Source organism: Oncorhynchus tshawytscha, linkage group LG05 (genome assembly GCF_018296145.1).
Source record: "Oncorhynchus tshawytscha isolate Ot180627B linkage group LG05, Otsh_v2.0, whole genome shotgun sequence".
Taxonomy (NCBI): Eukaryota; Metazoa; Chordata; class Actinopteri; order Salmoniformes; family Salmonidae; genus Oncorhynchus; species Oncorhynchus tshawytscha.
In genome coordinates, this window is record NC_056433.1 from 62,485,296 (window position 1) to 62,510,877 (window position 25,582).

Below are 25,582 nucleotides of genomic sequence, written 5' to 3' on the forward strand. Positions count from 1 at the left end.
GAACTAGTGTTATAGTTTTTCAATTGACTTGATCTCAATTTCTCTCAATTCAATTCAAATGGCTTTATTGGCATGGGAAACATGTTTACATTGCCAAAGCAAATGGAATAGACAATAAACAAAAGGGAAATAAACAAGAGAAACATAAGTAAACATTACACTCACAAAAGTTTTAAAAGAATAGCCATTTCATATATATTATTGGCTACGTAAAGTGTTGTAACAATGTGAAAGTAGTTGAAGTATGAAAGGGAAAATAAACAGATAAAAATAGGTTGTATTTACAATGTTTGTGCTCCACTGGTTGCCCTTGCTGCTGTGATTGCACACTGTGGTATATGGATATGGGAGTTTGTCAATGTTTGATTTGTTTTCAAATTCTTTGTGGGTCTGTGGGAAATATGTCTCTAGTGTGGTCATACATTTGGCAGGCGGTTAGGAAGTGCAGCTCAGTTTCCACCTCATTTTGTGGGCAGTGGGCACATAGCCGGTCTTCTCTTGAGTGCCAGGTCTGCCTATGGCGGCCTCTCAATAGCAAGGCCATGCTCACGGAGTTGACATAGTCAAGGATTTTCTTAATTTCGGGTGCTCTGCCGCTGTATAATCTGTTAATTTATTCGGGATCGGTGTCCACGGGACTGTTGAGGTAATGTAGGCTAATGCGATTAGCATGAGGTTGTAAGTAACAAGAAAATTTCCCAGGACATAGACATATCTGATATTGACAGAAAGATTAAGAAGAATTTAAGCTAACTCCACTGTTCAATTTACAGTAGTAGTTACAGTAAAATAATACCATGCTATTGTTTGAGGAGAGTGCACAATTTTGAACATAGACACATTTGGGAAGTCTTGATACAAATTTTTTACAGAAATACAATGGTTCATTGGATCAGTCTAAACCTTTGCACATTCACTGATGCCATCTAGTGGCCAAAATCTAAATTGCACATTGGCTGGAATAATACATTATGGCCTTTCTCTTACATTTCAAAGATGGCACAAAAAATAGAAAAGAAAAGTTTGTTTTTTCTTTGTCTTATCTTTTACCAGATCTATTGTGTTATATTCTACTACATTCCTTTCACATTTCCATAAACTTCAAAGTGTTTCCTTTATATGCATATCCTTGCTTCAGGGCCTAAGCTACAGGCAGTTAGATTTGGGTATGTCATTTTAGGCAAAAATTGGGGGGGGAAAGGGTCTAATCCCTTAATTAAGGGCCAGATAGCATTCCAATTTGCTCTTTTTTTGGTTCTTTTTGCTTTCTCATCATTTGGCTGGGTAGAAATGTTTTTGTTTTTGGATTAAAATGTGTTTTTCAAAATGTATATTTTTTTTGTAGCCCTTTTTCTCCCCTATTTCATGATATTCAATTGGTAGTTAGTCTTGTCCCTTCGCTGCAACTTCCGTACGGACTCAGGAGAGGTGAAGGTCTCGAGCCATGCGTCCTCCGAAACACGACCCTACAAAGCCGTACTGCTTCTTGACACACTGCTTGCTTAACCCAGAAGCCAGCCGTACCAAGGGGCCGGAGGAAACAATGTACACCTGGTGACCGTGTCAGCGTGCATGCGCCCGGCTCGCCACAGGTGTCGCTGGAGCGCGATGGGACAAGGACATCCCGATGCATTGCCTTAGACCGCTGCGCCACTCAGGAGGCCCCTAAATGTGTTTCTGTCCTGGTGGTCTGTTTGTGAACAGAGCCCCAGAACCAGCTGGCTGAGGGGACTCTTCTCTAGGTTCATCTCTCTAGGTGAGGGCTTTGTGGTGGAACGTGTGGGCATGACTTCCTTTTAAGTGGTTGTAGAAATGGAACAGCTCTTTTCTTGATTTTGATAACTAGCGGTATAATCCTAATTCTGCTCTGCATGCATTGTTTGGGGTTTTGCGTTGTACACAAAGTATATTTTTGCAGAAAGTCCCAATTGGGTGTTTAGCCTATTTTTGTGAATTATTGGTTGGTGAGTGGACCCCTGACCTCACAACCATGGAGGGCAATGGGTTTGATAACTGATTTATGTCTTTTTTTAGCCAGATCCTAATTGGGATGTTGAGTTTTGTTCCTTTTGATGGCATAGAAGGCCTGTCTCACGAAGCGTGTCACTAGTTGCAGACGAAAAGTCAAAAAGTTCCGCTACAGTCCGTAGAAACATGTCAAACGATGTGTAGAATCAATCTTTAGGATGTTTTTAACATTAAACATCAATAATATTCCAACCGGAGAATTCCTTTGTCTTCAGAAAAGCAAATGGAACGGGAGCTACCTCTCATGTGAATGCGTGTGACCAGCGCGTGACTGCTGGCAGACCTCTGACTCATTCCCCTCTCATTCAGCCCCCGTTCATAGTAGAAGCCTCAAACACGTTTCTAAAGACGGTTGAAGCCTAAAGAGTGGAAGCCTTAGGAAGTGCAAGATGAGCAATATCTTCAATAGGGGCTGAGTTGAAAATCGACCAACCTTAGATTTCCCACTTCCTGGTTGGATTTTTTCTCAGGTTTTTGCCTGCCATATGAGTTCTGTTATACTCACAGACATCATTCAAACAGTTTTAGAAACTTCAGAGTGTTTTCTATCCAAATATAATATGCATATATTAGCAACTGGGACTGAGGAGCAGGCAGTTTACTCTGGGCACCTTATTCATCCAAGCTACTCAATACTGCCCCCAACCATAAGAAGTTAATGCATTTAAGCCAATCAGTTGTGTTGTGACATGGTAGAGATGGTATACAGAAGATAGCCCTATTTGGTAAAAGACCAAGTCCATATTATGGCAAGAACCGCTCAAATAAGCAAAGAGAAACAACAGTCCATCATTACTTTAAGACACGAAGGTCAGTCAATCCGGGAAAATTTCAAGAACTTTGGAAGTTTCTTCAAGTGCAGTTGCAAAAACCATCAAGAGCTATGATGAAACTGTCTCTCATGAGGACCACCACAAGAAAGGAAGATGCAGAGTTACCTATGCTGCGTTAGTTACCAGCCTCAAAAATTGTAGGTCAAATAAATGCTTCACAGAGTTAAAGTAACACACATCTCAACATCAACTGATTAGAGGAGACTGCGTGAATCAGGCCTTCATGGTTGAATTGCTGCAAAAGAAATACTATTATAGGACACCAATAATAAGAAGAGACTAGCTTGGGCCAAGAAACACGAGCAATGGACATTAGACCGGTGGAAATCTGTCCTTTGGTCAGATGAGTCCAAATTTGAGATTTTTTTCTCCAACTGCTGTGTCTTTGTGAGCCGCAGAATAGGTGAGAGGATGATCTCCGCATCTGTAGTTCCCACCGTGAAGCATGGAGGAGGAGGTGTGGGGGTGCTTTGCTGGTGACACTGATTTATTTTGAATTCAAGGCACACTTAATCCGAATGGCGACCACAGCATTCTGCAGCAATGCGCCATCCCATCTGGTTTGGGCTTAGTGGGACTATAATTTGTTTTTCAACAGGACAATGTCCCAACACACCTCCACGTTGTGTAAAGGGTATTTGACCAAGAAGGAGAGTGATGGAGTGCGGCATCAGATGACTTGGCCTCCACAATCACCCGACCTCAACCCGATTGAGTTGGTTTGGGATGAGTTTGACCGCAGAGTGAAGGAAAAGCAGCCAACAAATGCTCAGCATATGTGGGAACTCCTTCAAGACTGTTGCAAAAGCATTCCAGGTGAAGCTGGTTTAGAGAATGCCAAGAGTGCGCAAAGCTGTCATCAAGGCAAAAGGTGGCTACTTTGAAGTATCTCTCTCTCAAAAAAATTGTTTAACACATTTTTGGGGTACTGGATGATTCCATATGTGTTATTTTATGGTTTTGATGTCTTCACTATTATTCTACAATGTAATAAAATAGTAAAAATAAAGAAAAATCCTTAAATGAGTAGTTGTCCAAACTTTTGACAGGCACTGTATAACAAGGCAATTAGAAATGCCAGACAGGCTCATTTTTCTAATAATCAGAATAATTTAATAGTGCGCGTCTCGACCATTGATGGCCTGATAAATCCTACCCCGAAAACCTATGTGAACTTTCCTTCACATCTAAATGTGATGAATTTGTGGGATATTTCAGAGATCAGATAACAAACATTAGGCTGGGTATCAGTCAAGCAAGACCTGATGAAGTGTTGATATGTGCCTTAGCCAACCACGCTACGGCACTATGGATTTATTTTCCCTGGTTGACACAGACATGCTCACGAAAGTGATACACCAACTGAAGCCTTCTACCTGCCTTCTCAATCCTATCCCCACCACCTTCAAAACAGTTTTTAATTGCATATCTGAAGAAGTGCAGGTTATTGTTAATCACATTGTTAATTCACAGGCACTTTCCCCATTGCACTAAAAACTGCTATGGTGAAACACCTTCTGAAGAAAAGTAATCTAGATTCTTAAGCTCTTTGCAATTTTCAGCCAACCTCCCATTCTTAACCAAAATTCTGGAGAATTTGGTTTTCAAACAGCTAAATTATTGTTTTAAGTGCCAACTGTATTTTTTATTTTTTTTATTCCAAACTGGTTTTATGCCCACCACAGCACAGAGACAGCCTTAGTTAAAGTGGTAAATGATCTTAGAGCCAAACACAGATGCCAAACAGCTCTCTGTTCTTGTACTCTTGGATTTAAGTGCTGCGTTCGACACTGTTGACCTTGATGTCCTTCTGGACAGACTGGAGAGGTGGGTTGGCCTCTCCACTCCAGTTCTAAATTAGTTTAGGGCCTATTTAACCAGTGGAGAGTTTTTGTCACTCTTGTTGAACATAACTCAGAAAATACATATCACACGTAGCATTACACAAGATTTGATTTTGGTTCCGGTACTGTTCAGTATGTTACCCCTTATCAGCGTTATCAGAAAGCACAGCATTGATTTTCACTGCTGCAGACGATTAATAACTGCATTTCTGTGTCGAGTATTTTAGTTCCACTAATAAATTATTAGACTGTATTAGTGATGTAAATACTTGGATGGCTCACAGCTTCCTCCAGCTAAATCAAGACATAACCAAGGTACTTATTGTTGCAGCCAAAGCACAGAGAGAGAATCTGGCCGAACATTTTAATTCATTTGAATTATCTCTATAACGATAAAATGTCAGGTAAAAAATCTAGGTGTTATTTAAGTTTCTGAACTCAATTTCAAATCGCACATTATGAATGAGACAAATAGCTTTTTACCACCTGAGGAACATCCCCACGGTGTGGTCGTTTCTCTCTCAGGCTGATACAGAGACAGTCCTCCATGCTTTTATAACAAGCAGGCTTGACTACAGTAATGCTCTCCTGTCTGGTCTACCCAAGAAAGCAATTGGTCAATTGCAAAACATCCAGAATGCTACAGCATGGGTACTGACCAAGACCAGACTGGGAGCACACATTGCATCAGTTTGAAGGTTTTCACTGGCTGCCTGTGCATTTTAGAATTCATTTTAAGATACTTCTGTTGGTTTTTAGATAAGTAGAAGCCTCTGAAATAGCCTCCCTGCAAACCTGAAGGGGGCTGAAACTTTGGACATATTTAAGAGATCTTAAAGCACACCTTTTATAGCTTTGTTTTTCCTTGGGGTGCTTTTTAGTGGTTCAGTTTTTGTTATTCTTTAGTTTTTTTATCCTCATGTTTGCTGTATAATATTTCAGTTTGTATTTGTTTTTTTCCCCCTGTGAAGCTCATTGTGTTGCATTCCATGTCTGAAATGTGCCGTATAAATACTATGTAAAAGTGGGATTGATAATATTCAGTAGGACTCTCCAACCCTGTTCCTGGAAAGCTACCCTTCTGTAGGTTTTCACTCCAACCCGAGTTGTAACAAAACTGATTCAGTTTATGAACCAGGTAATTATTAGAATCAGGTGTGCTAGATTAGGGTTGGAGTAAAAACCTACAGAACTGTAGCTCTCCAGGAACAGAGTTGGAGAGCCCTGCAGTAGGGTCTGTAGAATCTGTACTGAAAAAAGTGGTGGTCCCATATTTCATGAGCTAAAATAAAGATCCCATAAATGTTCCATACACACAAAAAGCTTTTTACAGACTACGTATTACCACACCAGCCCAGGACCTCCACATCCGATACCTTCACGTGTGGCTACTAAAAGTGCGGCATCGTCAGAGACCAGCCACTCAGACAACTGATGAGTATTTCTGTTTAATCAATCCCTTTTGTGGGGGAAAACTCATTCTGATTGGCTGGGCCTGGCTCCCCAGTGGGTGCGCCTGGCACCCAGGTGGGAGGGCCTATGGCTATGCCCCTGCCCAGACATTTGTAATCCATAGATTAGGGCCTAATTTATTTATTTAAATCGACTGATATCCTTATATTAACTGTGTGAATCATTGTATATGGAATATTGGTTTGTAGAGCAAAAACTATTCTGGGTGCTGCAGTAAACGTATTGTAGGGAAAACTCAGCAGGGTCTGTAGAAATTATATATATATCAAGGGGCTCTGAATAATGGAGTGTTGCTGGCCTTTAACTCCACCAATTCCATTGGCCACAATGTGAATCATTGTAAATGGAATACATAGCAACACTTTCTACTCCACCCATTCCATTTGTTCCAATGCAACACTGTCAGCCTATAAATTTGAATATTGACTAATAGAGAGAGAACTATTCTATGTGCCGAGGTAAAAGTGGGGTTGGTAACACCCAGTAGGGTCTGTAGAATCTATATTATTTCATGGGGGACTGAGGTTTAAATGCCCAGCTACACTTTCTACTCCACCCTTTGTATTGTTCCCAATTCAATAAACTGTAGGCCAATACAGTGCATTTGGAAAGTATTCAGACCCCTAGACTTTTTCCACATTTTGTTACGTTACAGCCTTGTTCTAAAATTGATAAAATATTTTTTTCCCCTCATCAATCTACACACAATATCCCATAATGGCAAAGCAAAAACAGGTTTTAAGACATTTTAGCAATAAACAAAAAAACTGAAATGACATTTACATATGTATTCAGACCCTTTACAAAGTACTTTGTTGAAGCACCTTTGCCATTGATTACTGCCTTGAGGCTTCTTGGGTATGACGCTACAAGTTTGGCACATCTGTATTTGGGGGGATTCTCCCATTCTCTGCACATCCTCTCAAGCTCTGTCAGTTTGGATGGGGAGCGTCGCTGCGCAGCTATTTTTAGGTCTCTCCAGAGATGTTAGATCGGGTTCGAGTCCGGGCTCTGGCTGGGCCACTCAAGGACATTGAGACTTGTCCCGAAGCCATTCCTGCGTTGTCTTGGCTGTGTGCTCAGGGTTGTTGACCTGTTGGACGGTGTCAAATCAAATCAAATCAAATTTATTTATATAGCCCTTTGTACATCAGCTGATATCTCAAAGTGCTGTACAGAAACCCAGCCTAAAACCCCAAACAGCAAGCAATGCAGGTGTAGAAGCACGGTGGCTAGGAAAAACTCCCTAGAAAGGCCAAAACCTAGGAAGAAACCTAGAGAGGAACCAGGCTATGTGGGGTGGCCAGTCCTCTTCTGGCTGTGTCGGGTGGAGATTATAACAGAACATGGCCAAGATGTTCAAATGTTCATAAATGACCAGCATGGTCGAATAATAATAAGGCAGAACAGTTGAAACTGGAGCAGCAGCACGGTCAGGTGGACTGGGGACAGCAAGGAGTCATCATGTCAGGTAGTCCTGGGGCGTGGTCCTAGGGCTCAGGTCCTCCGAGAGAGAGAAAGAAAGAGAGAATTAGAGAGAGCATATGTGGGGTGGCCAGTCCTCTTCTGGCTGTGCCAGGTGGAGATTATAACAGAACATGGCCAAGATGTTCAAATGTTCATAAATGACCAGCATGGTCGAAAAATAATAAGGCAGAACAGTTGAAACTGGAGCAGCAGCACGGCCAGGTGGACTGGGGACAGCAAGGAGTCATCATGTCAGGTAGTCCTGGGGCATGGTCCTAGGGCTCAGGTCCTCCAAGAGAGAGAAAGAAAGAGTGAAGGAGAGAATTAGAGAACGCACACTTAGATTCACACAGGACACCGAATAGGACAGGAGAAGTACTCCAGATATAACAAACTGACCCTATCCCCCCGACACATAAACTACTGCAGCATAAATACTGGAGGCTGAGACAGGAGGGGTCAGGAGACACTGTGGCCCCATCCATACATCATATATATATATATATATATATATATATATATATATATATATATATTCAATAGACCCTAGTGAGTAATCTCAAACCCAATTTTACTTTGGCACCTAGAATAGTTTTCTCTCTATAAGCCAATATGTAATTCATACTATAGTTAGTGTATTGCATTGGTGGCATTTATTTGACCTTGGAACATGTTTTAAAACCCACATTTAATGCAAATGTCACTTAAATATAAACAAATGCGAATCATTGTTAAATACAGGTTAATGACACCTTTCTACTATTACCCTACTAAGTATTCCCTACAATACTTGTACTGCACCAGACAGAATAGTTTTTGCTCTATACGCCAATATGTATTCCATCACAGGAGGTAGGTGGCACTTTAATTGGGGAGGACGAGTTCGTGGTAATGGCTGGAGTGGAATGGTATCAAATAGATCAAACACATGGTTTTATGCCATTCAATTGGCTCCGTTCCAGACATTATTATGAGCGGTCTTCCCCTCGGCAGCCTCTACTGTATACAGTGATTCGCAATGAGGACATTTGTCTGACTTTGGGACATGTTTTAAAGCCCACATTTTATGCAAATGTAACTTAAATATGAATCATTGGTTTATGTTTAGACAAATATGTGTCATATATCATGAATAAATACAAGTTATTGACACTTTTCCACTATTAAGTGGGGGACTTTTATTTGGAAAAATTCCGTGACCCGGAACAACTGTTTAAGTGTTGCTGACGAAACGCGGATTTTTTTTGACAGCCTATCGATGAATAATACACAATTTCACACAAAACACATTGATCGTTGCATTGATCTCGTTTAACACCTAGTAGCCGTAATCGCAAAGGTAAGTTATTTGATCAGACTTGCTAATACGATGGCTGTTGTGAGGTAACGTTAGCTATTTCTTTGCAATCAACGGTGTTGGCAAGCTAACAGTAAAGTAATCAGTAGCCTTTTAATCACATTCATAGAATGTTTGATAATGTCTGTTAGCTTGCTCGCTAGTTAGCACACGCTTGTCAGCTTTCAACGCAAGTTTTGCTATGGAAAATATCGATGCAATTCGTCAGCTATCAGTACGTTAGCTACTAACTAGACAGGTTGTACTTCTAAGTAGCAGCTAACTAACGAACTTAGATAACTAACCGTTTCTTTGCTAGTTGGTTAGCTAATCACCCAGCTAACCGGCTAGCTAACCACCCAGCTAGGTAACCACCCGGCTAGCTAATCACCCAGCTAGGTAACCACCCAGCTAGGTAACCACCCAGCTAGGTAACCACCCAGCTAGGTAACCACCAGGCTAGCTAACCACCCAGCTAGGTAACCACCCGGCTAGCTAACCACCCAGCTAGGTAACCACCCAGCTAGGTAACCACCCGGCTAGCCGGCTAGCTAACCAGTACTGCATTGCTGGACGAACGAAAGCAAAACGGACTATACGGTACCGTTAGCAGCTGTCGATGCAGATGTATTCTAAAATCAACAAAGCGTTTGCTAAATGCCAAACTAACCGTGTGGGCCTTTGCGATTTTCAAACAACTAGCTAGCCAACTACTGTTAGCGTAGAGTTTCCGCAGTAGTGGGAAGTGTATGTAGTTGGTCCCATGAATTACCGATTGTGTGGAATGCAACTCGAGTCATTCCTGCCTGCGTGGCCACCGGCACTGCTAGACACGGGTTGGTTATATGTTTAACTTAGCCGGCTAATTCACGGGTTGTACTCAGTTAACTACCTAGTACATACACTTTCTGGTATAGTGTGTATTTTTTCAAATTAATTCTGAAGTCCGTTTCATGTATATTTTGGGCTCCCTAAATAACCTTTCAAATGACAGCCCTTTAATTTGAGTGGAAACATAATTGCTGTTTTTGATGGTGGCAATTGTATCCTCCAGCTGACTGGAAAGTTGTTGTTAGCTATGATGATTCTGTGACATTGACAGTGGCACTTTGACATACGGCAAGGACCAGAGCCATACATTTAGAATAAATACATAACTCTGGCAAGGACAAGTTGCTCACATTAGATAGGGCCATCTGTCGTTGTTGAGTTATGGAGAGCTTAGATAGTTGGATACAGTTACATCATCATCTTACTGAATATGGTATCTCCATTGTTATGCAGGCTCATTTGATATGTTGCAGGCAGTTTGCTTATCTGCCCCAAATAGCACAACAACCCCCATCTATGGACAATCTGATCAATATCTTTGTCCTGACCATTACCAACCGATCAATACATCCATCTCAACTGACGTGGGTCTGTATGAGAGGAACCCTGCTTTGGAGAATTCATGTCCTGTCCTGATTCTTTTACCCCAACTCAACTCTCCTCTGTTGGGGGAGAGGACAGGCTAATATTACAGTTTGCCTGGAGCTGTGGAGCCAGATAGACGAGGGTCACTGTCTGACAGCCCAAAGCAAGGTGTTATCCGATATCAAAACATAAAATGTTGTTTTGAAAGACAGGGAGTGATAGGCTAGATGGATCCTGTAACTGGTGGGAGAACAGCCAGTGGGTTAGGCAGGGTGTTATGTTGTCAGTAAAGTGATTGTTTAAAACCCCGGGTGTGGATCCAGGAATCAGTCAAGTTTGGCTCCCTATGGGTGTCTCTCTCAGCTCCGATGACACAGATTAGAGTTGTAATCTGTTACGAATTGAGCCCAGTAATTATACATTAGTTTTTCATTATGCTCCTGTCAATCATGTACCAGCCTGTCCAGCATCTTGGCTCCTGCTTTTTCTGTTTGTCAACAAGTTTAAGTTTTTATATCTAATTGTTTTTCATCACTAATGTCCTCTCTGACCTCCAACAGGCTGGTTGCTGGTACAGTAGGGGCCTGGTCTAGCTGTGGGTCTTGTGGTGAGACAGAGATCCACACCTCCTGCCCTTCAGAAGGGTGTTTGTTGGAGCTGGGAGGGGGAAGCGACTAGAGGGGAGGCAGGTGCCATGTTCTAGGGGTGAGGTGGGGAAGAGGGGGACTCACAGGTCAGGGGTGGTGTCTGAGGTTGCAGAGGAGATGAAGTTGAAGCAGCGTGTGGTTGTACTGGTTGCTGTGCTACTCCTGTTGGGGCTTGCCAAACTTTTTCTGCTGGACGGAGGAGAGGGGTCCGCAGCCAGCCGACGAGACCTCAGAGCCTTCCGCAAGGTAGGGTTGTGTTTTTGTGTCAGTGTGTATGTATTGTAGCTGGTGCCTGCGTGTAGGCTATGAATGAACGTTTCTATCCATGTGTATTATCAGATGGAGGCAGGCCTGTCTCTCTCCCGCGGTGCCCGTTTAACACACACTCTCCAGTCTCCATGGGAGGTGGCAGGCCAGTGGGTGGGCCCAAGGGAGGTGTACCCTGAGGAGACCCCCGAGCTGGCAGCTGTCCTCACCGCGCTGGGCACTGCCAGGGTGGAGCGAGCAGACGTGGGCTACAAGGGCACCCAGCTCAAAGCTCTACTAGTACTGGACGGGGGGCAGAAAGTGGTCTTCAAACCCAAGAGGTGAGAGCGAGAAAACACACATGCACTCTCTATTCTTTGGTTCTGTGCTGCTGAACAGTCCTCAGGAACTGAGTGTCCTTGTTTCACTCTGACTTCTGTCTGTCTGTTGTCTGGTTTTATGTAAGAATAGGCACTGTGCTTTTACTCTGGTTTATGTAAGAGGATAACTCTCTCCATCACTCCCTCCATCTCCCTTCCTCCCTCTTTTTCTAGGTATAGTAGAGACTATATGGTAGAAGGAGAGCCATATGCAGGTTATGACAGACACAATGCAGAGGTGGCAGCTTTTCACCTGGACAGGTACGTGTACATGCGTATCGGTCTTATGCATAAATATATACATTTTACATTCGGGATTGGGAATCTGATTACTGGTGTTAGTTGTGTCTGTCCTGTGTCTGCTGTAGGATCCTGGGCTTCAGGAGAGCACCCCTAGTGGTAGGGAGGTTTGTTAACCTGAGGACTGAGATCAAACCTGTCGCCACGGACCAGCTACTCAGTACCTTTCTAATGCAGGGTGAGATGCTAGCACACACACACAACAGGGCTCTGTTCGGTCCCACCCATAATATGTTTGCGTCTAGGTATGCCACTCCTTAAACGTTGATAAGATAATGTTTTGTGTCTGGGTTCAAGCAGCAGTGGGCTGGATCTCTCTAAATGGAAATGGTTAACCTCTCTCTCTCTCTAGGTAATAATAGTTGTTTCTATGGGAAGTGTTACTACTGTAGAGAGAGTGAGCCCGCATGTGCGGAGGGAGAGAACATGGAGGGATCGTTAACTCTCTGGCTGCCAGATGTCTGGCCGCTCCAGAAACATAGACACCCCTGGGGACGCACTTACAGGGAGGGCAAACTGGCCAGGTGTGTGTATTAACGATTTGTCTGTGTATATGTTAACTGTGTGTGCTTGAGTATTCATTTTGTGCGTGTGTGTAGGTGGGAGTATGATGAGAGCTACTGTGATGCGGTAAAGAAGATGCCTCCGTACGACGCTGGTCCGAGACTGCTGGACGTCATCGACACGGCCATCTTTGATTACCTCATCGGCAACGCAGACCGACATCATTATGAGAGTTTCCAAGACGATGGAGGAGCCAGCATGCTCATTCTGCTGGATAATGCAAAGAGGTGGAACACATACACACTCTACTTATTGTAGCTAATGTTAGCACGTGAACGGTATAAACACATTTAGGTACTCTAGAAAAGACTAAGATGACCTCTCCTTCACCTCTCTCTGTCTCCATCTCTACATCCCACACATCACTCCTCTTTTCTAGCGATGTAACGGTTCACCAAACCCACGGTTTGGTACGTATTGTGGTTACGGTTCGGTACAGCGAAAATTAACAATGTTCAACATTCACAATGTTCCCTGCATTGTCTCTTGTGACCGGATTGCTTTGATTGACTCCTCAAGTTTCCACTCTGATGCTGCATGTTGGTGGTGGGAATTAACCAGTTGTGAAGTCATAATACCAGCTGTATGCATTCATGTGATTTGAACTCGTTGAGAACCGTTGATTGGCTAATGTTCAACAAGCTGTGTCAACCATAAACTAAAAGTGCAGCGATTATGCTTGGAAACAGAGTTCAAAAAACACATTTAATAGGTTGCTTTTTATAAATAATGTTTTGTTAAATTTAACTGCTGAAAATGCTGTTATAGAGGTCATTTCTTAAGTAGGTGACAGAGGTAACCATATGGGAGAAGTTGGTGATGGACAAGTTTCCCACAAGTAATTACCAGTTTGAGAGCCGTTCAAGTGGATTTTTCCCAGTCATGGTAAATTCTCACTTTGTTACGAACTAACCATGACACTGCCTCCTTCAGTGCCAGATGCGCATTTGTGACTCTCATAAAGGGGGCATGTCTTTAGCATGGTACATCTCCCACTGTGGGGTAATGTGATGGGCTGTCACTGTTAAGTGAAACAGAGGATGCATTGGTTGAAAACTTCCTGCTTTGGTTCGCTTATAAAGAGCGTAGGGCTGACCCCTTTGTTGACTGGTCGATTGTTTTTTATGGTTCCCAAGACACCTGTCGGATTCATGCCTGTCACAGTGGACTAATCCATTGTGGAGGCTACAGGGATGGCACAGTCCATCACTCTAAGACCTCTGATACTGACATTTTATATGGTTATATTATGTATTTAAAAAATAATGGTGCAACACTAATAAATCTAGTATTATTTTATAACAAATGCACTTTCTCCCGCTTTGGGTATGGTCGCTGTCTGCGGTTCCAAAACAATATTTAGTGAGCTGTAGAATTTGTGCCTTTCCCTATGTTGCTATCTGCATAATAGCTAAATGAACCAGCATATTGGGATTGAGAACAATGCGGCGGAGGCAGCAGCAGCAGAGACGAGGAAACAGCCCTTGCTTTAAGCCCTATTCAGACGGGGTTAGTTTTACTGGGGGAGATCGGGTAATGTAATTATGTGCACAAAACACCACATCTGTGATTTTAGTCCTGTCCGCATCTGTCAGTTATTTGTACATGGCTGGAGAGTAACAATTCCAGTCAGAATAACCTACTGTTTTTTTGGCGAACGCAAAGGTCCTCTGATAATACTAGTCCCGTGCAAATCGACATCCCTGTGTTTTGAGAGAAATGTCAGTTTGACAGGTGTTGCTTACGGTTTGAGCAAGAAAACAACTGATTTGATAAATTGAACGAAGTGCTGCGTATAGAATATATATGAAGGTCTTTTATCAACTTTCAAAGTGAAAGCTTTTGTTCATTTGTTTTGTGCGTATGAATAGAATATTGCCATATGCACCTGTAAAAAATATTGAGCCTATTTAATGTAACCCTTGCTGTTAATAGATCGCAAAGCAGCATATACCTGACCGATGTGAAGTTAACTTTCACATCCATAGCCTTAAAAAACGCATCTCAAGTGCAAGGGCACTGTTTAGCTCACCTCTGAAGACTGGGGGGTATTTAGGACGTCTTACTGCGGATCACTAAAACATACGAATGATTCTCATAACACTCAATTCAAATATTATGGCGACACTATACCAAAGAGGTTTGGTTTTAGGGAACCAAGCTCGAGTTATCAGTGTCGCCCTGTTATCGCCTGTACTTGAAATATCTGCACGCCAAGAAAATAACCACCAAACTTCTGTCAATTTAAAGGGAAAAAACAAAGAATTACAGGGGGGGGGGGTTCCCATCCAAATCATCCTCTAGAATAAGACATTCTGGGGTAATAATTACATAACCCATGTTCTCTAGTACCATGTGAATTGGGCTTAGCCTAATTGGATAGAGCAAACAAACTTAAGACTATAATCGATAGCCTAACTTTTAAATGTGCCTGGCTTATAAATCATTGTATAATAATATGGAAGACATCAAAACTATTAAATAACACATATGGAATCATGTAGTAATGAAAAAAGTGTTAAACAAATCAAAATATATTTTGAGATTCTTCAAAGTAGCCACCCTTTGCCTTGACAGCATTGCACACTTGTGGCGTGGTGACATACTGTTAACGTTTTATTTTTAACTGTCCATCGCCATTGTAATCTTCTGGGAAGCCAAACATGTTCCTATACTGGAGATTTAAATGATGGAGGATCCTCTAATTCTGGTTTATCGACTCCTCCACTCGCCATCGTACAGAACTAGTTCCCGGCTGCGCCTCACGAAAGTTTAAAACAGTTCGAAGTTCGGCAATTAAGAATTACATTTTTGATTACAATGTGCGCATGGGCTCAAGTTGTTTTAACAGAATAGTCAGATTTACTTGAGGCATAGGCCTACAACGCAGCGTTCCCATGGCCTACAACGCAGCGTTCACATGGCCTACAACGCAGCGTTCACATGGCCTACAACGCAGCGTTCCCATGGCCTACAACGCAGCGTTCACATGGCCTACAACGCAGCGTTCCCATGGTCTACAACGCAGCGTTCCCATGGCCTACAACGCAGCGTTCCCATGGCCTACAACGCAGCGTTCCGTGGCCTACAACGCAGCGTTCCCGTGGCCTACAACGCAGCGTTCCCGTGGCCTACAACGCAGCGTTCCCGTGGCCTACAACGCAGCGTCCCGTGGCCTACAACGCAGCGTTCCCGTGGCCTACAACGCAGCGTTCCGTGGCCTACAACGCAGCGTTCCCGTGGCCTACAACGCAGCGTTCCCGTGGCCTACAACGCAGCGTTCCCGTGGCCTACAACGCAGCGTTCCCGTGGCCTACAACGCAGCGTTCCCGTGGCCTACAACGCAGCGTTCCCGTGGCCTACAACGCAGCGTTCCGTGGCCTACAACGCAGCGTTCCGTGGCCTACAACGCAGCGTTCCCGTGGCCTACAACGCAGCGTTCCCGTGGCCTACAACGCAGCGTTCCCGTGGCCTACAACGCAGCGTTCCCGTGGCCTACAACGCAGCGTTCCCGTGGCCTACAACGCAGCGTTCCCGTGGCCTACAACGCAGCGTTCCCGTGGCCTACAACGCAGCGTTCACATGGCCTACAACGCAGCGTCCACGTGGCCTACAACGCAGCGTCCACATGGCCTACAACGCAGCGTCCACGTGGCCTACAACGCAGCGTCCACATGGCCTACAACGCAGCGTCCACATGGCCTACAACGCAGCGTCCACATGGCCTACAACGCAGCGTCCACATGGCCTACAACGCAGCGTCCACATGGCCTACAACGCAGCGTCCCCATGGCCTACAACGCAGCGTCCCCATGGCCTACAACGCAGCGTCCCCATGGCCTACAACGCAGCGTCCACATGGCCTACAACGCAGCGTCCACATGGCCTGTAGGCCGAGTGTTTTTGTTTTGTGAATAAACTCAGTGAAAAAAGAAGCGTCTCTTTTTCAGGACCCTGTCTTTCAATGAATTCGTAACAATCTAAATAATTTCACATATCTTCATTGTAAAGCGTTTAAACACTGTTTATCATGCTTGTTCAATGAACCATAAACAATTAATTAACATGCACCTATGGAATGGTCGTTAAGACACTAACAGCTTACAGATGGTAGGCAATTAAGGTCACAGTTATGGACACTAAAGAGGCCTTTCTACTGACTGAAAAACACCAAAAGAAAGATGCCCAGGGTCCCTGCTCATCTGCGTGAATGTGTCTTAGACATGCTGCAAGGAGGCATGAGGACTGCAGATGTGGCCAGGGCAATAAATTGCTATGTCCGTACTGTGAGATGCCTAAGACAGCGCTACTGGGAGACAGGACGGACAGCTGATCGTCCTCGCAGTGACAGACCACGTGTAACAACACCTGCACAGGATCAGTGCATCCCAACATAACACCTGCGGGACAGGTACAGGACGGCAACAACTGCCCGAGTTACACCTGGAACGCACAATCCCTCCATCAGTGCCCAGACTGTCTGCAGTAGGCTGAGAGAGGCTGGACTGAGGGCTTGTAGGCCTGTTGTAAGGCAGGTCCTCACAAGACATCACCAGCAACATCGTCACCTATGGGCACACATCCACCGTCGCTGGACCAGACAGGACTGGCAAAAAGTGCTCTTCACTGACGAGTTGCGGTTTTGTCTCACCAGGCGTGATGGTTGGATTCGTGTTTATCGTCGATGGAATGAGCGTTACACCGAGGCCTGTACTCTGGAGCGGGATCGATTTGGAGGTGGAGGGTCCGTCATGGTCTGGGGTGGTGTGTCACAGCATCTTCGGACTGAGCTTGTTGTCATTGCAGGCAATCTCAACGCTGTGCGTTACAGGGAAGACATCCTCCTCCCTCATGTGGTTCCCTTCCCGCAGGCTCATCCTGACATGACCCTCCAGCATGACAATGCCACCAACCATACTGCTCGTTCTGTGCGTGAGTTCCTGCAAGACAGGAATGTCAGTGTTCTGCCATGGCCAGCGAAGATCCCGGATCTCAATCCTATTGAGCATATCTGGAACCTGTTGGATCTGAGGGCTAGGGCCATTCCCCCCAGAAATGTCCGGGAACTTGCAGGTGCCTTGGTGGAAGAGTGGGGTAACATCTCACAGCAAGAACTGGCAAATCTGGTGCAGTCCATGAGGAGGAGATGCACTGCAGTACTTAATGCAGCTGTTGGCCACACCAGATACTGACGGTTACTTATGATTTTGGCTCCCTCCCCTTTTCAGGGACACATTCAATTTCTGTTAGTCACATGTCTGTGGAACTTGTTCAGTTTGTCTGCAGTTGAATCTTATGTTCAAATATTTACACATGTTAAGTTTGCTGAAAATAAACGCAATTGACAGTGAGAGGACCAAACGGTTCAGTATGAATGTGTACCATTACACCCCTACTCTTTTCCCTCTGATCCTGTTGATTAAACTGCTGAGCTGTGTGTGTTATGACATTGTGTATGCCGGTGTTTAATAGGGATATAACGATTCACTGATAAGGTGGGTTGGCATATAACGCGAACATCTATTAACCCAAAGGTTGTGTGTTTGCATCTCATCAGAAAACTTTAGCATTTTAACTAATTAGCAACTTTTCAACTAGGAAAAGGGGATACCTAGTCAGTTGTCCAACTGAAATGTGTCTTCCACATTTAACCCAACCCAACATTTCTCCTTTGCTAAGACAATCCATCCACCTGCCAGGTATGGCATATAAAGAAGCTGATTAAACAGCATGATCATTACGCAGGGGCAACTTGTGCTGGGGGACAATAAAAGGCCACTCTAAAATGTGAAGTTTAGAGTGATCCGGGTCAACAGCATCAAAAATCAAATCAAATTTATTTATATAGCCCTTATATCTCAAGCTGATATCTCAAAGTGCTGTACAGAAACCCAGCCTAAAACCCCAAACAGCAAGCAATGCAGGTGTAGAAGCACGGTGGCTAGGAAAAACTCCCTAGAAAGGCCAAAACCTAGGAAGAAACCTAGAGAGGAACCAGGCTATGTGGGGTGGCCAGTCCTCTTCTGGCTGTGCCGGGTGGAGATTATAACAGAACATGGCCAAGATGCTCAAATGTTCATAAATGACCAGCATGGTCGTATAATAATAAGGCAGAACAGTTGAAACTGGAGCAGCAGCACGGTCAGATGGACTGGGGACAGCAAGGAGTCATCATGTCAGGTAGTCCTGGGGCATGGTCCTAGGGCTCAGGTCCTCCGAGAGAGAGAGAAAGAAAGAGAGGAGAGAATTAGAGAACGCACACTTAGATTCACACAGGACACCGAATAGGACAGGAGAAGTACTCCAGATATAACAAACTGACCCTAGCCCCCCGACACAAACTACTGCAGCATAAATACTGGAGGCTGAGACAGGAGGGTTCAGGAGACACTGTGGCCCCATCCAAGTTCACCCTCCCACTCCTGGGCCAGACTACACTCAATCATATGACCCACTGAAGAGATGAGTCTTCAGTAAAGACCTAAAGGTTGAGACTGAGTTTGCGTCTCTGACATGGGTAGGCAGACCGTTCCATAAAAATGGAGCTCTATAGGAGAAAGCCCTGCCTCCAGCTGTTTGCTTAGAAATTCTAGGGACAATTAGGAGGCCTGCGTCTTGTGACCGTAGCGTACGTGTAGGTATGTACGGCAGGACCAAATCAGAGAGATAGGTAGGAGCAAGCCCATGTAATGCTTTGTAGGTTAGCAGTAAAACCTTGAAATCAGCCCTTGCTTTGACAGGAAGCCAGTGTAGAGAGGCTAGTACTGGAGTAATATGATAAAATTTTTTGGTTCTAGTCAGGATTCTAGCAGCCGTATTTAGCACCAACTGAAGTTTATTTAGTGCTTTATCCGGGTAGCCGGAAAGTAGAGCATTGCAGTAGTCTAACCTAGAAGTGACAAAAGCATGGATACATTTTTCTGCATCATTTTTGGACAGAAAGTTTCTGATTTTTGCAATGCTACGTAGATGGAAAAAAGCTGTCCTTGAAATGGTCTTGATATGTTCTTCAAAAGAGAGATCAGGGTCCAGAGTAACGCCGAGGTCCTTCAGTTTTATTTGAGACGACTGTACAACCATTAAGATTAATTGTCAGATTCAACAGAAGATCTCTTTGTTTCTTGGGACCTAGAACAAGCATCTCTGTTTTGTCCAAGTTTAATAGTAGAAAGTTTGCAGCCATCCACTTCCTTATGTCTGAAACGCATGCTTCTAGCGAGGGCAATTTTGGGGCTTCACCATGTTTCATTGAAATGTACAGCTGTGTGTCATCCCCATAGCAGTGAAAGTTAACATTATGTTTTCGAATAACATCCCCAAGAGGTAAAATATATAGTGAAAACAATAGTGGTCCCAAAACGGAACCTTGAGGAACACCGAAATTTACAGTTGATTTGTCAGAGGACAAACCATTCACAGAGACAAACTGATATCTTTCCGACAGATAAGATCTAAACCAGGCCAGAACCAATCCGTGTAGACCAATTTGGGTTTCCAATCTCTCCAAAAGAATGTGGTGATCGATGGTATCAAAAGCAGCACTAAGGTCTAGGAGCACAAGGACAGATGCAGAGCCTCGGTCCGATGCCATTAAAATGTCATTTACCACCTTCACAAGTGCCGTCTCAGTGCTATGGTGGGGTCTAAAACCAGACTAAAGCATTTCGTATACATTGTTTGTCTTCAGGAAGGCAGTAAGTTGCAGTAAGTCGCCTTTTCTAAAATTTTTGAGAGGAATGGAAGATTCGATATAGGCCAATAGTTTTTTTTATATTTTCTGGGTCAAGGTTTGGCTTTTTCAAGAGAGGCTTTATTACTGCCACTTTTAGTGAGTTTGGTACACATCCGGTGGATAGAGAGACGTTTATTATGTTCAACATAGGAGGGCCAAGCACAGGAAGCAGCTCTTTCAGTAGTTTAGTTGGAATAGCATCAATGTAACAGTATAGCATCTTTCCCTCTCCTCGCCCCTACCTGGGCTTGAACCAGGGACCCTCTGCACACATCGACAACAGCCACCCTCGAAGCATCGTTACCCATCGCACCACAAAAGCCCTTGCAGAGCAAGGGGTACAACTACTCCAAGGTCTCAGAGCGAGTGACGTCACCGATTGAAACGCTATTAGCGCGCACCCCGCTAACTAGCTAGCCATTTCACATTGGTTACATCTGTTCATAAAATTTAAAAAAAATTCAGAATAGCCTACTACACCATGAAAATGCCCAATAACAAGGCATAGCCTACCAACCTAGCCTACAGTTGGGAATGTGCTGAAAATCTGTCAGTGAACAGCATGCAGACAACAAACCTTTCCCAATATTTCAAATACTATCAAGGAAATCACAGGTTGGAAAGCAAATGGCTCCTGCTGAAAAGAGAAGACTATAATTTATCTGTTGTAGGCTACCATAATATCTCATCAACTTCCAAATATTGTTTTACAAAGTAAAACAGGCTTTTGGCATCACCGGCGAGTGAGCTGCGCATCATTTGGGGAATCGGTGAAACTGGAAGGCATTTTTAGGACAATCATTTCCTCCTCATATTGTAGCTTCCTATATGTCTCCACACACCTAGGCCAAGGATATTGATGGATTCAAGACACGGTCATTTTTATCGCTCTCAGTTTGTCAGTGTCATTTCGATCATTTGTGTGGTATTAAAGATTCTAGTAACGTCTCCAGTCATGTAAAATGACAGAGAATTGCATGAAATAGGTTTGTATAAGGCTACATTTTTCATGGTCTGTAGGCTACTAACATTTTCCCTTGTGTGTGCAACTTCTGTAAGCGCTTCTACTCTACTACTCTGCCACTACGTAAATGTGATGATATGCATGCAATGCTTCTTTTAATGCGTTCCGGTACCTCAGAGCTCCCCAGGTCACCCCCCCCCCCTTCTCGCGCCCAGTTTTTGTTCCTGCACCTCCCGATGTCCTAATTAAGCACTGGTTAAGTTGATAATTTAATAACGAATACAGCAATCACTTTTGCTCCCCGCACTGCATAGTCAACGTGGGAGAAGAAGAGAAGCTCACTGTGTCAATTTCTGAACAGGCTGCCATTAGATTTGAGACTGGGATGAAATCCAAAGTTGCGCTATATATTCATTGGCTATGTCATAGCTAATTGTTAAAGATAAGTATTTATACATTACTAGCTCTAACACATTTCATCTGCAAAAATGACAAATGAATTAGTGGTTGTTGGTGATTTCAGATTTTTTAAATGGGTGGGTGGATAAAAAGCTAACTTTGTCCTCCTCTAACTGAAAGTGGGGTGGTGTAGATGCCAAGTTTCCCTTATGGCTCAACTCAGGTGCCTATATATAACATAGACATATATATAATTTACACACACACACAGAAGTTCAGCTCAGAGAGGCCCAGCTCATAAGGTTAATCAGCAACAGATTTGAATTTAGAATGGGAAATTAATGTTTTTATGCAACAAATGCATTGAATCGCATTGAACTGAATCACATTGATTCGTTCCTCTAATCAAACCAAATCTTACCGAATCATTTCAAACCAAAATTTATCGTTCCTGTACCGGAGCCCATGTATCTAGATACTTATCGAATCGTCTTAAAGGTAGAGATGCACATCTGAAAGGTAGAGATGCACATCTGTAGTGTCTAACCAATCTTACTGTGTTTTTTTTCTTGTTTTGTAGTTTTGGGAATGCAGCTCTGGACGAAAGAAGCATTTTGGCCTCTCTGTATCAATGTTGCATGTGAGTTTACACACACACACAGAAAATACCAACATTTGTCAGTAATCATGAACCATTTCTCCTTTCTGCAGTGTGTTTATGAGCTGTTTTTTTTCTCTACATTCTTGCACCTCTCTCTCCCGCCATCTGTCAGGGTGCGTATGTCTACGTGGAATAGGTTGAACCTACTGAGGGCAGGGGCTCTGAGTTCAGCCATGAGGCAGGCCCTGACCTTTGACCCCATCAACCCCGTCCTGGCCGAGCCTCACCTGGCCGCCCTGGACAGACGTCTGTCTGGTGTCATAGCAACCATCCGGCAGTGTGTGGAGTCACAGGGCCCTGACAACACACTGATAGAGGACCGCTTGAACCTGCCACACTCCTAAAGGAGGACAGGAGAGAGGGATGGAAGAGAGGAGAGACCTGTCCCATCCCTTGTGGAGGACAAAAGAGAGGGATAGATGAGAGACGAGGGAAAGGAGAAGCTCTCACCCAGGGATCGAGAGAGAGGGTTGAGCCATGGTAGGAGGAGCTGGAGGATAAACCCCCTCCCACACTCCCGCTCCAAGTCTCATGGCCTCCCAGAATGGGACAGGAAATGACTCCAGCAGCAGGAAGTGGTTTCCTCTACAAACTGTTTCCCTCCACACTAGAACACTTGAACCTAATGGCATCTATATCTGTGGAACTGTATCCCCAATGTCTCTCCTCTGCCTTCTGCACACACACACACCTCATGCCAAACCCTCCCTCTCTCGTCCAGTAATAACGAGGGAATCCAAAGCCATAGGACTCAACCCAGCGGCACTCAGGATAGCAGGGGTCGCTCACACAGCCATAAAACCCACTCCATGTGGACACAACACTCCCAGCAAAATCCACTGGACTGACAGTGTAGAGGGAGACTGGTGAAATGACCAAGGGGAATTTTGTGGTCAATCTGATTGTGACTAACAAACAGATGTGTCTGTGTCTGAAATGACATATTTCCTATATAGTGCATAAGGCTCTAGCCAAAAGTAGTGCACTGTATAGGGAGGGAATTGTGTGCAATTTCAGAATCTGCCAACTGACTATGGATGTCTCATGCTGCTCTATTCAATATATATTGTACTAGTTTTGGTCCTAGTTTCTCAGACCTTATTCCTATTTCTGAATAAAAAGCACTTTCAAAAGAGATTGTTCATTAAGCATGCTTTTTTTACTCCAGGATTCGACTTGATCTGGGTTTAAGAAACTGGCCAATGAGGTTTTAAAGGTTGGCTACATACTCTAGGGCTTTGGTCAAGACTAGTGCACTATTTTGGGAATAGGGTAGCCTTTGAGACATTACCAGTGTGTACATAACGAACTGTTGAATAGCATTACTGAGAGAGTATAATTATGAGAATTGTAATGTTAAATTAACCTAATTTAGTGTTGTGTCTGAATGTGTGTGCCTGAATGTGTGAGCATGAGTGTAGGGCAGGAGTCGGTCACCCAAAAAACGTCCCGCAATCAGTTTTTGGTCAAAAAAGACTAAAATCACAAGAATCCTGCAAAAAAAAAAGTGTAATTTAAGAAATCTGTTCCCAAATATTCTGACAAATCATAAGAGATGTTATCGTGTCAATCTAATCAAGGTATGAAATTATTTTCAAATACAATCTCTTTGAGCTTAGTTGTGGTCAATTTGCAGTGTTCTTTATTATGTTCAGCCCCCCCGACCATCTGCTCCAACAAAAATCATCCGGCAGCTGTATCTAGTTGTCTATACCTGGGGTAGGGGGTGCCATACTCTAGTTGAGTATGCTACTGATGTTTTAGAGAGAATCTGGGACAGGGAGGGGGGGAAGATGGGAAGTTTGGGGCTTTATAGGAATGTAATGTTTTCAACATTAAAAATAAATTTTTGAAATATTCGGTATTTCAGTGTTTTGTATAAAAACAAGTAATGGCTCCTATTCAATTGGCTTTTCTTGAAAAGGTGGTTTATACAGATGTAGGATATTCAATGTTTCGCACTTGTTCCTGAGAATCTTCCTACATTGCAGGAAATGCAGATTAGATTCATGATTTACTGAAAACTTGCGCTTTTCATGTAACTCAATTTTACTGGTCAAATTAATAGCTTACATCTATTTGTACATGCTTTGTATAGATGCTCCTATATAGAGGGTCTAAAGATGCTCAAACTATCAACTGTTACACTTTCTATTTGCAACAACTTATAGTTTTACTGTTCCTCCCTTTAGAGGGAGCCAGATCACTACAGTAGAAACCTCTAGATACCAGACAGGACAACCGATGCCACCACTTTTCCTCTCTTTACTATCTTGCACAAACAGTCTTGAGGTCATCTGTGGCATAGCCTGGTGGTAACAGATTAAAAGTGAGAGATGCATTTACAATCACAGATGTATGGCTAGAGGATAGAAAACAGAATGAAAGGCTGTGTGGGATGACTGGTGGTGGTAGCCTCATGACCTATAGTTTCTAATCAGACTGATCTCTGGAAGTTCCTCCTGTGACTGGCTGGCCTGAATATTGTTTGTGTCAGAGGTGTTATTAACCCTTTAATTATGGCAACCAGTCCATGTTCTGGTTATTAATGTCACAAAGGGGGTCTTTTACCAGTAAGTCTCTCCTTGTTGAGCTAACTGTAAAAACCTCACTTTACGTGTTAGAGCTGAAATGCAGCTGTCAGATACAGACATTCATACAGAGGGGAGTCCCCTGGACAACACTACTGGAGAATGGGCCTTCTCTCCATCTCTGGGGGGAAGATGGCAAACACACCATTGATGTGTGATAACAGCCCACTCATACCCAGAGTCAGGCCTGGTCTCCCAGTATCAGAGTGGAAGGAACATGCACATACAGTTCTCGGGTGTCTCCCCATGTGTGATTGTATGTGAATCAGCTCCAGCACAGACCTGCATCCACCCATCATTTCCACTTATACCAGTTCTCAGCTGTTTGCGTGCCAAAATAACACCCGCATGCGCAGACACACGCACACACTTTATTTTCCATGGAATGGTGTTTTACAGAGATGCTTGGTTTCATGTTCTTTCTCTCCCTCCGCATCTCGCTCTTTTGTTTAATGCACTTTCTCAGGTTCATTATGAGTCAGCGACAGCAAAAACATGTCACACACCGATATCAGATGGGGGGATGTATAGGGTTACAGTAGGTGGGCTCTTCCAGATAAGTTTATCCCTGTGACAAAGTCTATCTCAAATGTCTCCATGTCTGTTTTATTACTGTGGGGGTGGGGGTTTTCTCTGTGATCTCCTCCCGCACTCACACTCAACTCTACCCTACATCCCAAAGTTCACTCCACTCTATACTT

At 43.8% G+C, this 25,582-nt stretch overlaps 1 protein-coding gene across 2 annotated transcripts; it reads left to right on the plus strand.

Moving 5' to 3' along the window:
• The first annotated feature begins 8,844 nt into the window (after window positions 1-8,844).
• On the plus strand, window positions 8,845-24,151 carry fam20b (FAM20B glycosaminoglycan xylosylkinase). Of its 2 annotated transcripts, XM_024421751.2 has the most exons (10): window positions 8,845-8,984; window positions 10,958-11,290; window positions 11,384-11,631; window positions 11,845-11,931; window positions 12,039-12,148; window positions 12,323-12,494; window positions 12,570-12,761; window positions 12,914-12,944; window positions 22,210-22,269; window positions 22,403-24,151. In XM_024421751.2, exons 2-10 carry the CDS (start codon window positions 11,162-11,164, stop codon window positions 22,424-22,426), a joined length of 1,053 nt encoding a protein of 350 aa, XP_024277519.1. In that variant the 5' UTR covers window positions 8,845-8,984; window positions 10,958-11,161; the 3' UTR covers window positions 22,427-24,151. The 2 variants fall into 2 exon arrangements, with proteins under 2 accessions (XP_024277519.1, XP_024277518.1); XM_024421750.2 differs by lacking the exon at window positions 12,914-12,944.
• Window positions 24,152-25,582: the final 1,431 nt, after the last annotated feature.

Bases quoted from the DNA above. Each gene is read 5' to 3' on its own strand.
- fam20b (XM_024421750.2), top strand. From the start codon at position 11,162: ATGAAGTTGAAGCAGCGTGTGGTTGTACTGGTTGCTGTGCTACTCCTG. The intron at 11,632-11,844 runs GTGAGAGCGAGA...CTCTTTTTCTAG, and splicing joins GTGGTCTTCAAACCCAAGAG to GTATAGTAGAGACTATATGG. The intron at 12,149-12,322 runs GTGAGATGCTAG...CTCTCTCTCTAG, and splicing joins CAGTACCTTTCTAATGCAGG to GTAATAATAGTTGTTTCTAT.